At 41.3% G+C, this 12,106-nt stretch overlaps 1 protein-coding gene across 1 annotated transcript in view; it reads left to right on the top strand.

The window, feature by feature from the left end:
* wnt5b (wingless-type MMTV integration site family, member 5b) overlaps nt 1–12,106 on the top strand; it is a 76,538-nt gene that overhangs the window by 51,999 nt on the left and 12,433 nt on the right. The window contains exons 2-4 of the mRNA XM_058624071.1: nt 9,538–9,815; nt 10,690–10,777; nt 10,957–11,116. Coding sequence (XP_058480054.1) covers nt 9,538–9,815; nt 10,690–10,777; nt 10,957–11,116 — 526 coding nt within the window. The remainder of the gene's footprint in view (nt 1–9,537; nt 9,816–10,689; nt 10,778–10,956; nt 11,117–12,106) is intronic.

Raw genomic sequence — 12,106 nt, 5'->3', positions numbered from 1 at the left:
TCAGCTCAGTCGAACGTGTCAAATGCTTAAAGTCTCTCTCATAAACAGCAGCAAGATTTAAAAAAGCATCGAGACAAAGATGAGTCATCAGGGACTGAATGTGCTGCCAAATTATTTTTTACTCATCAGATGTTCTCGCGCCTTTTGGAATAATTACAACCGAGTCCAAATTTAGGACACGTGTCGTCCGTTTTTTTGCGGTTTTCTGACCGTCGCTACGGAGATAAACGAGCCGCACCGAAACCGAATCCTGTCCAAGTTCAAGTCCACACACACATCGCGTTCATAAACCATCCAAACAGCTATAAATAGCAGAATTTCTCTGTCGTCGTTCTGCATGCAGTGGAAGATGTTTGGGCTTTATCTCCTCCACAGCAGCCAGTGCGTGTGTGTGTGTGTGTGTGTGTGTGTGCGCGTGCAAAAGAGATGATGACAAACAGGGTGGGGGGGGGGGGGGGGGTTATACGACGATAACTATAACCAACCTGTGAATAATTCATCTGTGAGGGAAAAGTACAGTGTCTGAATTAAACATCATAACACTTAGCACATGACCCAGAATGAGGGACAAAGGAGGAAATAGAAGATGTTTACACACTTTAAAAGACCTTATACCTAAAGTTAAAGACGACATATCGAGGTCACCAGAGAAGAGTTGTCCATAAAGGTTTGTGTTCACCTGTGTTGCGTGTGTGTGTGTGTGTGTGTGTGTGTGTGTGTGTGTTTACTGCTTCGCCTCTGTGTGTGTGTTTGAGTATGCTCCTCGTGCAGATCTGCTTGTACACGTCTGAGCATGCTAATTTCTCCAGGGAGGGGATCAGGAGACCAGTGTAGTTTGGCCGGCAGAGCTCAGGAGCACCAGGGGGGTAAACAGGGGGATCAGGCCCAGCCACAGTGGCTTCTCCTTGGGCTTCGTAATCAGGGACTCAGGCTCTCCCAGTGTTTTTGGTCCAGTGCCAAACGAGGCCAGCCAGCGTTTTTTTTTTCTACCATGTCCCTTTTTCCGGAGCTCGTCAGGGCTTGATTGTTTGTTTGTTTGTTTGTTTGTTTGTTTGTTTGTTTGTGTAGAGCCTCTACTGTACTCCTCACGAGTCCAACCACTTTTGTAGGGCAGCAGCTTTCCTTTATGAAATTAGCTGCATGGTTAAGCTGGTAAATACAAATAAATGTTGTGATTCTTCTTGACAGATATTCACAGCCAACATGCAGATACATCCAAAACTAAAATATGTTCTCATCTGCAGAGCAACATATTTGAGCTGTTGAATTCCTGTAGCACTGCAGTGTTGCATCCTGGTTCTTATTGTCTTTATTAAATAATTGCACTGGCTTTTGACTTGAATATTACTACGGAGAATTGCAGTTTTGATTATGTGGTCATTAATTGTGCAGACATAAACATACTTTAAGGCTAAAATTTAAATTAACTGTGATATATCAAGTAACTGTAAGTTGTACAAAACAAGGAGTTGGCATTTAATGCGATAGTGTCCACAACACTTACAATCACAACTACACAATTTACATATTTTGCTAATTAACAGTTTTTGAACAAAAATGAAACTTAAATTTAAATTCAGTTGTAAAAAATGTCAACTAAATTGATAAAAACAAACATACATAACATACATTATAATTGTATCTAAAACAGTCTCTGCTTTGACAAATTATGTAAATAACACAAGAAATTTAAGATTTTCATTTGGTTTCAATACATTTATTTAGGGCTGAAACAATTACTCGATTATTAAGCGATTACTGAATTCATATTCAACTATTTTGATCATCGACGAATCGCTTTGAGTGTTTTTTTGTTTTTCAAGTTTAAAAACAAATACTTTCAGTTTTCTTTGTTCCAAATAACAAAGAAATAATTCAAACTAAATCTTTTTGGTTTGTGACACTTGATAACGTGATGATTTTCAGGTTCGAGAAACACTGATCAACAATTTCTGACATTTTATGGATCGAACAAGTACTTGATGATGAAGTGATTATGAAAATAGTATGTATTTACAGTGCAGAGAAGAAGTTATAATACAATATAATATACTTATTTACAGACAAGAACTGAAGAACATGTGTGTTTTTATTCCTTGTTTCAGGTGAAAATGTGGGAAACAAAACTCACTGTTGCAACTATACGCCGACAGTTTAGAGACAAAGGAAAGCGTGACGGCAGTTTTTAAGTGCATTAAAAGAGAGGAATTAAGAGAAGGAGAAAAGATCTCTGTGACTGATGGAGAGAAAAGCATGAGCGAGAGATTGACAAGAGGAGGAGGAGCACGCGGGAACAAAGCAGGGAGACGCAGAGAAGCAGATGGTGATAAAGGGCAGAGACAAGTGTGAGAAGGAGGGAGGAAGAGACGGAACGAGCAGGGAGGAGAAGTATAGACAAGATATATTTAGAGAGAGAGTTTTAGCCTCCCAGCTAGAGGCATGACTCATCTTCTGCCAGCTGACAGAAGGATGGATGGATGGAAGGAGGGAGGGAGGGAGGGAGGGAGGGAGGGACGAGATGGACACAGACGCCGAGTGAGGGATGGAGCGGAGAGCAAAGTGTGAGGGAGAAGGGAGATGGAAAATGGTTGTACATGCAAACACACACACACACAAACACATGTAAACAGCAAAGACAAACACTGATGTGAAACCATGTGTGTGTGTGTGTGTGTGTGTGTAAGAGACAGTTGTAGGACACACGCGGTGGAGCAGGGCGTTTCAATCGTCTCTTGGTTTTGCTGCGGTTGCATTTGTAGTTTGAGTTCATATGTGTTTGTGTGTGTGTTTGTGTGTTTGTGTGTCGGAGCAAAGCTGTCGCACATTCTCTATGATAAGATGTAATCTATAGCACTGTAGGAAGACGCATAGAAGCTCTGTATTCTTTTAGTGTTAAAATGGTTGTCACACGACTTTTTAAAACTTTTTTTAGAGTATAATACATGTTTTCCACTTTATTTATATCATATTTTATTATGTCGATATTTCTTGTATATATTACATGTCTTTCACAAGTTGTTTGTAAAATCTAAATCTAAATGTACTCACTAATACGAGTACTTGTTCCATTACAGTAGAAAACAACGTGTATTTAAGTTGCATGAATATAACAAAAACAGACAAGTGTAAAAATGAATGAAAAATAACACATTTAGTAATATATTATGTTGTGGCAGCAGAGTGAGCAACAGTAATAATTTGGACTTCAAAGGGGGTGTGAAACTCTTTATTATAATAATAATAATAATAATAATAATGCATTGGGTTATATTTATCACATAAATTCGACATTTAATTATATATAAGTTTGTCTAGTGTTTTAATTACTATTGTCTGCATGTTAAAGTTCTTTTTTTTATTTACAGATTCATTTTGCATCATAAATATGTTTTTCTTTGGTCGGAAATTCCATATGAAAACAAACACTTTTACTTTGAAAGGGTGTGCAGTACCGTCATAAATATTTTTATTTGCAACATCATGATCTCATTTTCATTTCTATTTACTAAACAGTTCAGTTAGTCTGAAATTAAAAATAAAGTGTTGCCCTAAATGAACACCAGAGGAGTACAAGTACATAAACCTAGTCTCCTAATGATACCCAGCACTGATATACAGTAGGTCTGACATGGTTTCTGTCATTGATTCCTCAGAATACAGTTTTCTGTGTGTTTGTATGACACTGTGGATTTAACTCTTTCAAAGACGACACCATAATCCAGCACAGACCTAATCTCTGACTTCCCGAATTCCCTTTGTTCCAGGTGCTGCGAAGTCGGAAAGAAAACTCTGCACGCAAACACATCTTGAGTTATTATCAGCCATTGTCCGCGAATAAAAGTCGATAAAACAGGTCTACAAATAGGACATAAGTGCAATTAACAATAAAAGTATGTGGAAATCTGAAAATTAAGATTTTCACGTGTTAAAATACGGCAGATTTAATAGGACGAACGTGTGATTGACAGCTGGTGTCGTCCTGTAGGTGCCCGGATGCAGATGATGTGAATTTCCAGTTGCAAAAACTGTTGTGGTGTCACAACTGGATTTGAAACCAGGCGGCTGCATCCGTGTTTATATGCAGTCTATAATCACAAATCATGACTTATTGTGGAATGAATACATTGGATTGTGGATTAAATGAAGGCAAAAATCAGTCTGATCAAGGCCAACGACTGTGTATTCTTCCAGGTATCGAGTGTGTCACATGTGTCTGTCCTCTCTTCTCAATCCCGCCCCACCTTCCTGTATTAATCTAGAGGGTGATCAATTTTCAAGTGACACTCATTTCTCTTTAAAAAACAAAAAAAACAACTGGTGATTAGCATTTCTGGCATCAGCAGCTTCCAGAGGATCAGCTCAGTCATCAGCCGAGTGCAGCTGCTTTCCCTGCAGGAGTGAGCTGGCTGCTTCTCATGCTGCAATACGAAAAAAAAGTCAGGAGGCTGCTGTTAATCCAGAGAGGAGCTGCTGACTTTTTTTTTTTTTTTTTTGCAAGGCATTGCTCCCTGTTGCATGACTATTGCTCATATCCTCCAGGGATAAGTCCTCTCCGGCTCTCGCTCTCTGCCGCTCTCTCGCCGTGTATCCATTACTTGGACACTCCCTCTCCCTTTCACCCTCTCTGTCTGTTTCACCCTCCTTCTTTATCCCACTCAGTCCAAGTTTAGTCTCTGTGCTCTCAGCCCCTCACTGAGTCTTTTTACAAATGCTCCGTCGGTCGCAGCGACTACTGAAGCTGAACTGCTCCTCCTTGTGTTTCAGCCGCACATTACACCTTTACTGTAAACACACAGTCTTGTATAAAGTACCTTAAAGGTGATACTTGAGTAAAAGCAAAAGTATGTTTCCAGAAAATAACTTTGGTAGAAGTTGAAGTCACTTTTTTTTAAATAATATTACTTTAGTAAAAGTCTTAAACTATATGACTTTACTGTACTTAAGAATCGAAAGTCATTTTCTGATATAAAATGTACTTTTAAAAGTAAATGTATTAAAAAAAGTGAGGAGGTAGGATTGAGTCATGGGGGCTCAGTGGTAGGGCGAGTTGTGAGTTCAATTCCTGGCTCTGCTAGTCTCTAAGTGTCCTTGAGCAAGACACGTAACCCCATGTTGAAGCATGTGAATGAGTGAATGGCCAAACTCTAGAGTAAAGCCCAAGACAAACAAAAAAGTCTATTGGGACCATGGCCTCATCTCAACAGGAAGTCGGCCATTTTGAATTTGGAGTCCATCTTCAAGATTTTTTAAATGAACAAACTCGTCCGGGTTCCGATAAACGTACCTACTTTAAAAAAAAAACTGTCAATTTGTACAAGACACCACAAATATGGAAAGTTACCAAAAATGTCTTCAAAAGGGGCGTGGCCACAGCAACCATCACAATTTTGGCACATTTCAACTATTCGCCACCAAACAGGAAGTGCCCTGTAACTTCACCATACATCGAAACTTCACACGTGACACGAGAGACCGACAGTGAACGCGTCTACGAACATGAACGCGCCCAACAGGAAGTCAGCCATTTTGAATTCCGTTGAACGGCGTTTTACCACGAAACAGGAAGTGGCCTGTAACTTGGACGTACATTGACCGATCTGCTCAAAACATCAGCTTATGAAAACTAAGTGGAGGGCATAGTGCCACCTGCTGGCAGCACAGTGCTGCACATTGCTCCCTGCAGCTTTAATTCATTTTAATATAAGACTGTATGTCTGGAGTCTAAGATACTGAGTACATTCAGTTCAATTCAAGTACTGTCAACAAAAATGATGTTGTTTCCAAATCAATTTACATAGAGTTTATTCATATTTCATATTACTTGTAGGTAACATATACATATACAGTTAGATGTACATTGAAAGTGTACATCCCTCCCTGTATATGTGCAATTCTCTCACAGTGACTGTGAGTCCCTGAGGCTGTGACAGGCAGATAAATATTCAGCAGCTAGAACAGTCTTTTCCAGAGGGACAGAGTGTGTGTGTGTGTACGCAAATATCAACAGAGGTCACGCCGCAGATTCTCCTGTCATCTCCCTTTAGTCTAATCACAAAGGAATTTCCAAGTGATCTCCTGTGAGAACGCATCCAGAGGAGGAAACTCTGGAGGATCCGCCCTGAGTAAACGTGTCCTGCCTCCTGCACGCTCAAGCCAAGTGCCACCTCCATCTCCTCTGGAGATTCTCCTGCTGCGGTGAAAACATCTCACACAGACATTCTCCCGCTGCGTTTGTCATAATGTCACCAGGGAATATCCAGTGCCAAACCTTTTTTTCTTTTTGTCTAAAAATTGTTGTAGTGTCTCAAAGTCTAGCAATTAGGGCTGCACCAAATGATTATTTTCTTTATTTATTTGGCTGTTCAGTACATGTTTATGTCCATAAAGGCAGCTGAAAACACCCAAACTAATTCATAAATCATCTAAATAATTGCATGATTAATTTAGCAAATAATAGCCACAGCATTACTATGTTAAAACTTACAGTATATACTATAAAAAATGTGCAATATAGAGTGTCATATATCGTTGAACTTTTTTTTTTTCATTTTCATCAACTATATAAACACACCTGAGCAAAAAAGTACTCAAAATGTTTAAAATTGGACTGAATTTTTGAAATTTGGATATATGTCACAGTTCAAAGTTCACTTTCACTCGTTTTTATAAACAAGAAGAAAATAAAAACGCGATATAAAATCAATCATAACTTTGACTCAATAAACACCCCCCCATAATGTCCATATAAGGAGCTGTGTATTATTCCCATGGTAAATTACCATGGGTGCACCTGCGGCACCGATCCGTGCCGCGTGAGCACTTAGGGTTAAACACACTCTATCATTACGCCTCTAACATCCTGCTGCATCACTGTTTGTTGTATTTATGTGCAGAAGTAGCTGCACATAAATACATGTTTGCTAAGACCCACAGGCTTCAGTCTGTCTCACTCTCTGTGCCCATGTGTCAGCCATTTGGTGCAAAGCCCTGCTGTGCAGGCAAACTCTGTCTTAAATCCTGTTGGATGTTTTCATATTGAATGATGCTGCAGCCTTTAAAACCACGAGGTCTTGGTCCTTTAATCTGTGCACAGTTAAAGATAAAGAATGTGAGAATGACACCTAAGTGGCAAAACAGTATTTCTGTAAATCCAAAACATTTCCACTGTAATATATTATAGGCAGCAGTGGAAGGTGGTTAGGAGAAGTGTCTGTATTCAACCAAACGGGGGCGCTGTTGCCTCATCAATCTCCAGTAAATGAGAGGGGAGCAAACCTTTGCAAGGTGCCTCATGTTTATGGAGATGACGAGAGGTCATATTTAAATACAGTGTCTTTGTTATGTGCCGTCCAGCCAGTTTCCTGTTGCCACTCAACATATTTACATTTCTGTTTCCTTGAAGTTTCACTCACCTGATGGACCTGACTGTGACACACACACACACACTTCCATTCATTTGTACAGCTCAATGCGTTATCCCTGACCTCACCCAACCTGTACCTTAGCCCTAAACGTAACATAGTTCGGCAGAAATGAGGTTCTGCGTCATTAGGACCAGGTTTTGGTCTCCACAAGGACAAGGTCAGAGTTTATGCCAGACTAGGTAATGAAAATAAGAACACACACAAATGGTTGACACTCAGAGACATAATGTATGCCCTAACCCTTTAACCCTTAACTTAACTTAACCATCACATATAAATGTCTGACCCAAATCAAGCCCAAGCCCTAAAACCAAGTCTTAAACCACAAAAGACTGTTCAAATTTGTGAGGACCAGCCAAATATGTCTTCACACACATACTGGTTTCCATCACTTCACAGGACATTACATTGACTTACATTCATTTCCCGTAGACCATAATCTCAACCCTGACCTTAACCTAACTTTACAAACACATCTTCACCTTAAAATGTACTAGTTTACGTTATGGGAACTTCCCATAATAAAGAAGGACAAGTCCCCATAATGTGACTGTGTAGGTCCCCACAACATAAGGAATACCAGTTACACACACACAGGGAAATATCAATCAGATGTCAGATGTATATTGAATGCAGCCAGTTAGATCACCTCTGTGTGTGTGTGTGTGTGTGTGTGTGTGTGTGTGTGTGTGACAGAGAGAGAGAGAGACTCGTAGGAAGTTTAGGGCCCTTTGAGATGAAAGGTGCGCGGCCTCTGCTTTACATGACTATTGTCATGCGGAGACAGAATGACATCCGACTCTCTGCTCCGATAAACACCAGCGTGATGTAAGTAAAGGGAGTGAGGAGGCCCTCAGTGTCCTTATGAAGATAACGCAGATCTCCACCTCTGCAACAAGATGGTTTGTATGTAGAGAAATGAGAGCTAACATATGTGTTGCCTCCACTTAGACTTATGTTAAAGCATGTAATGCTTGTAATCTATTCAATCCCTTTGTCATTGTGAGGAACTAAAGCCAAACTCAGTGAGCAGATTCTCTCTCGTTTCAGAGCCTAATCTGTCTTTACCCACCTTCGCTCGTGGACGCGCTCTCTTTAGAAAAGCACTGAGTCGGATCAAAGCGGAGTCTGCTCCCCTGCAGGTTCACTGCCTAACGACCCGGGCGCAGTTTTGTCTTGGACCGGGTTATGAATTGCGGAGAGCTCGCTTCAACACGCCTTTTCTTTACTCCCAGGACTTTCCACGACTCCTGGCCGCGAGTGTGTGTGTGCGTAAATGTGTGGTGTGTGGAGGCGGGGTCGTGGTGTGTCGCCTTTTATTTCTCAAACCACACACGAAAGGATTAGGAGATTTTCAGGCGCTCACCTTTTATGCAAACAAACGATTCACTGCAAGGATTTTCCCTCACTGTTTTGCTTCTACAGTGATGTGTAATGTTGATGAACTCCACTATTCCCACTGTTAAGTTTCAGCAAAAGTTTTTCGAAACAAACCCAAGACAAACAGCTTCGTTTTCCATTTTCATGTTCATGAACTCAACGCAGGTGCTCGTGGTCGAAAAACATGTTTTACCCATTTGTTGATCTGCTCTGTGCGCACATGCGCGCCCCTGCGCAATGTGTGTATATATATGGCTGTAAAACGGGGAGGGAGTGAGGGAGGGATGCAGGGTCTGGTCTGAGGTGAAGTGGGGGTGAGAAGAGGAGGAGGAGTGCAGACCAGAGAAAGAGATGTGGAATGACCTGTGAGGGGACAGGAAGGGAACAATCGCTCTGCTGCTCAATAAGCGTTTTACTCTTCGTGTTAATCTTTTCCCTAAGCCGACACATCAAGGACCACACTTTTACGCACTGAAGCTTTGTGTTATCGTGTTATTTATCGTTTCGTTTGTTTGATTTTTAAAGCCACAGTGTTGTGGAGCAAGCGTGTGCAAGCAAACTGGTACCAAAGCATTTTACGCACGTCTTAAAAGTGGAGTTACCTTTTATTTACAAGCATCAGGAACTTTGGGCTCTAAACCACTGTGAAGCTACCTGGGATTAACTTTTTTGGGGTTGACTTTTTCCATCATTTTTGAGGAACTTTGTCTTATTATCCCTTTTTAAATAACAGAGGCAAAGAAGAGGAAAAGGCGAACAGCAAGTGGACTGCCTGAAAAGTGGGACCGAACATCAGGAGGGTTTGCGAGGCAGGACGCCTCCTCATTCTCGGCCCATGACTCCACAGCGGAGCGCTTCCTCAAACACCGGCTGTGAGGCGGTGACGCAGCGGACCATGGACTACAGGTCTGTCCGGAGAAGGCGAACCGGTGCTGTCCGACATCTGCTGCTGGCAGCCGCCTTCCTCGCCTGCAGCTCGCAGCTGCTGCTGGTGGATGCCAACTCATGGTGGTGAGTAGCTGAGCGATCGGTGCAATTTGAATTTGAAAGTGGCACGGTTGACGCGTGGGTGAAATTTGGTTGATCTTTATGCGGTGCGTATTTACGATTTTACGCACGAATGTTTTTTGACAACTTGGTGACACCTTTGGGCACATTGTGCGCCAAGGCTTTCCTCATGTGTCTGTGTGTATGTTTTAGAGAGAGGGGGTAGTTATGTATGTTCCACTCGTGTGGTGTAGCACCAACAATGAATGGAACAAATGTGAAGGCTCTGTCACAATATTTACCCTGGCTGGGGCCCAAATGGCGCTGTTAGGTGACCTGTTGCTGCTGCTGCTGCTGCGTCATTTAGCCACACTTGTTCTTGACTTTCAAAATGCTGCTGCTTAGTTCACCTTGTAGTATTGAAGTTAAAAGAATCTGTGCCACAATGTGAAGTCAGAATTAGAGTCAGCAAAACATTCAGTACGAGTAAATAAATACTTACAGATCTGATGTATTCTAACTGCATTTATCTTTGTTTCAAGAAGCCAATTTTACATAAATGGTTAACTGTCACAGTTTTGAATCATCTTTCCTTTTCTTTTTTTGGGGTAGACAGTATAACAGTGTGTAGGAAAAGACGGCACAAGAAAAACAGAGATGCAACCATGTGGATATGTAGCTACACAGATGTTCACCAGACCAGAGGGGCCGGTAGTAAATCTAATACATTTTATAGGCAGGTTGTACTAATAAAACCCACGTCTGAACTTTGTCCCCTGCAGCACTGACCTCGTCTCAGAGAGCGAGCCGCGTCTCCGCCTGTGCCACTTTCTCTTTGAGCTTATGAAACTGAGTTTATGGGATTGAAACGTGAATTATTGTGGCCTCTGTTTCTCAGGTCACTCGCTCTGACCCCGATCCAGCGGCCTGAGATGTACATCATCGGAGCTCAGCCTCTCTGCAGTCAGCTCTCTGGACTCTCTCAGGTATCTCCCTGTCTGCTACAAGTGTTACCTCATTTTAAATGCATATTTAAACATCTATAACCCTTCTCATAACTTGAATCCACCACCTGATGTTCCCATCATCAGGGTTGTAGCATCAAACCATTAGCTGACTAATCCCTGTTAATGTCTCCTCTTCTCCACTGCTGTGTGGTCTGCAGGGCCAGAGGAAGCTTTGTCAGCTGTACCAGGACCACATGGTCTACATCGGCGACGGAGCCAAGACCGGAATCAAGGAGTGCCAGTACCAGTTCAGGCAGAGGAGATGGAACTGCAGCACCGTGGACAACACGTCCGTGTTCGGACGAGTCATGCAGATCGGTGAGTCCAGAGCAGAGGAGGAAATCTGAGGGTGGTGGAGATTTTAAGAAGCTGTATTTGTTACAGTGTTTATTCCATGCAGCTGCATATTTTGCATTCCTTTGTAGCCAATGTGAGACAATGAATATGAGGGGGGAAACACAATTTCATCAACTGAATTGTGGCATTTGTATAACCCTCATTTAAATCAAACTGCTTCCAACAAAGAGCTTTTTTTAACAATCCCCAAATTCAAAGTTGAGTAAAAATATTATAATATTAAAATATTGGACAGGGTGTCCAAAAACACACAAGAGCTTGTTTGATTTCAGTCAAAAACCGTCTGAATAATACAACATGTCTTTCTTTGAATACAGCAGATGGTGGTGGTTTGAAAATGAACAGATTGTTGTTTGTCGGAGGGACGGCGAAGGTTGATGTCTGAAGTTGTTACCGCATGTGAAATGACTTATTAATAGGTAGCACGCGAGGTAAATAGTGTTAAAACTGTGAGTTTTAGCTGTGCAGGGAAAATGTTTTGTAGTTTTCTAAGATTCCATTATTAAATAACAAGGTGTGCAAAGAAAAGTTTTATTTAACAATAAATTAAAAATAAAACAGTGGTTTTGAAAGTGCAAACAAGTTGACAGTTAAAGAGCAGGAGTATTCCAAACACTCCTTTCCCCAGTTCAGTCCAAACATGTGGAACAGTCTGGTAGTTCTCTGCAGAAAGATACACGTATAGGAGGCAACTGAAAGACCCTTGTAAATCACACAATGTGTATATCAGACAACTGCTTTAAAACAACAATACAGCAAAACAAATCCTTATTTATACTCCATTGTTAGTGTGCACCAAGAACACTAAAGCTAACTCGCCTGTGTGACACCTGATGAGGAAAAACAAATACATAATAAGAATGAAAGCAGAAATACTAACATTTATGCTGATTTTGACTTAAATGAGATATTACAGAGGACATTAATTGCGTAGGTTCTGCCCACTGACTG

Source organism: Solea solea, chromosome 3 (genome assembly GCF_958295425.1).
Source record: "Solea solea chromosome 3, fSolSol10.1, whole genome shotgun sequence".
In the NCBI taxonomy this organism is placed as follows: Eukaryota; Metazoa; Chordata; class Actinopteri; order Pleuronectiformes; family Soleidae; genus Solea; species Solea solea.
Note: the sequence above shows the minus strand (reverse complement) of the source record. Positions and strands in the feature narration are given on the sequence as shown.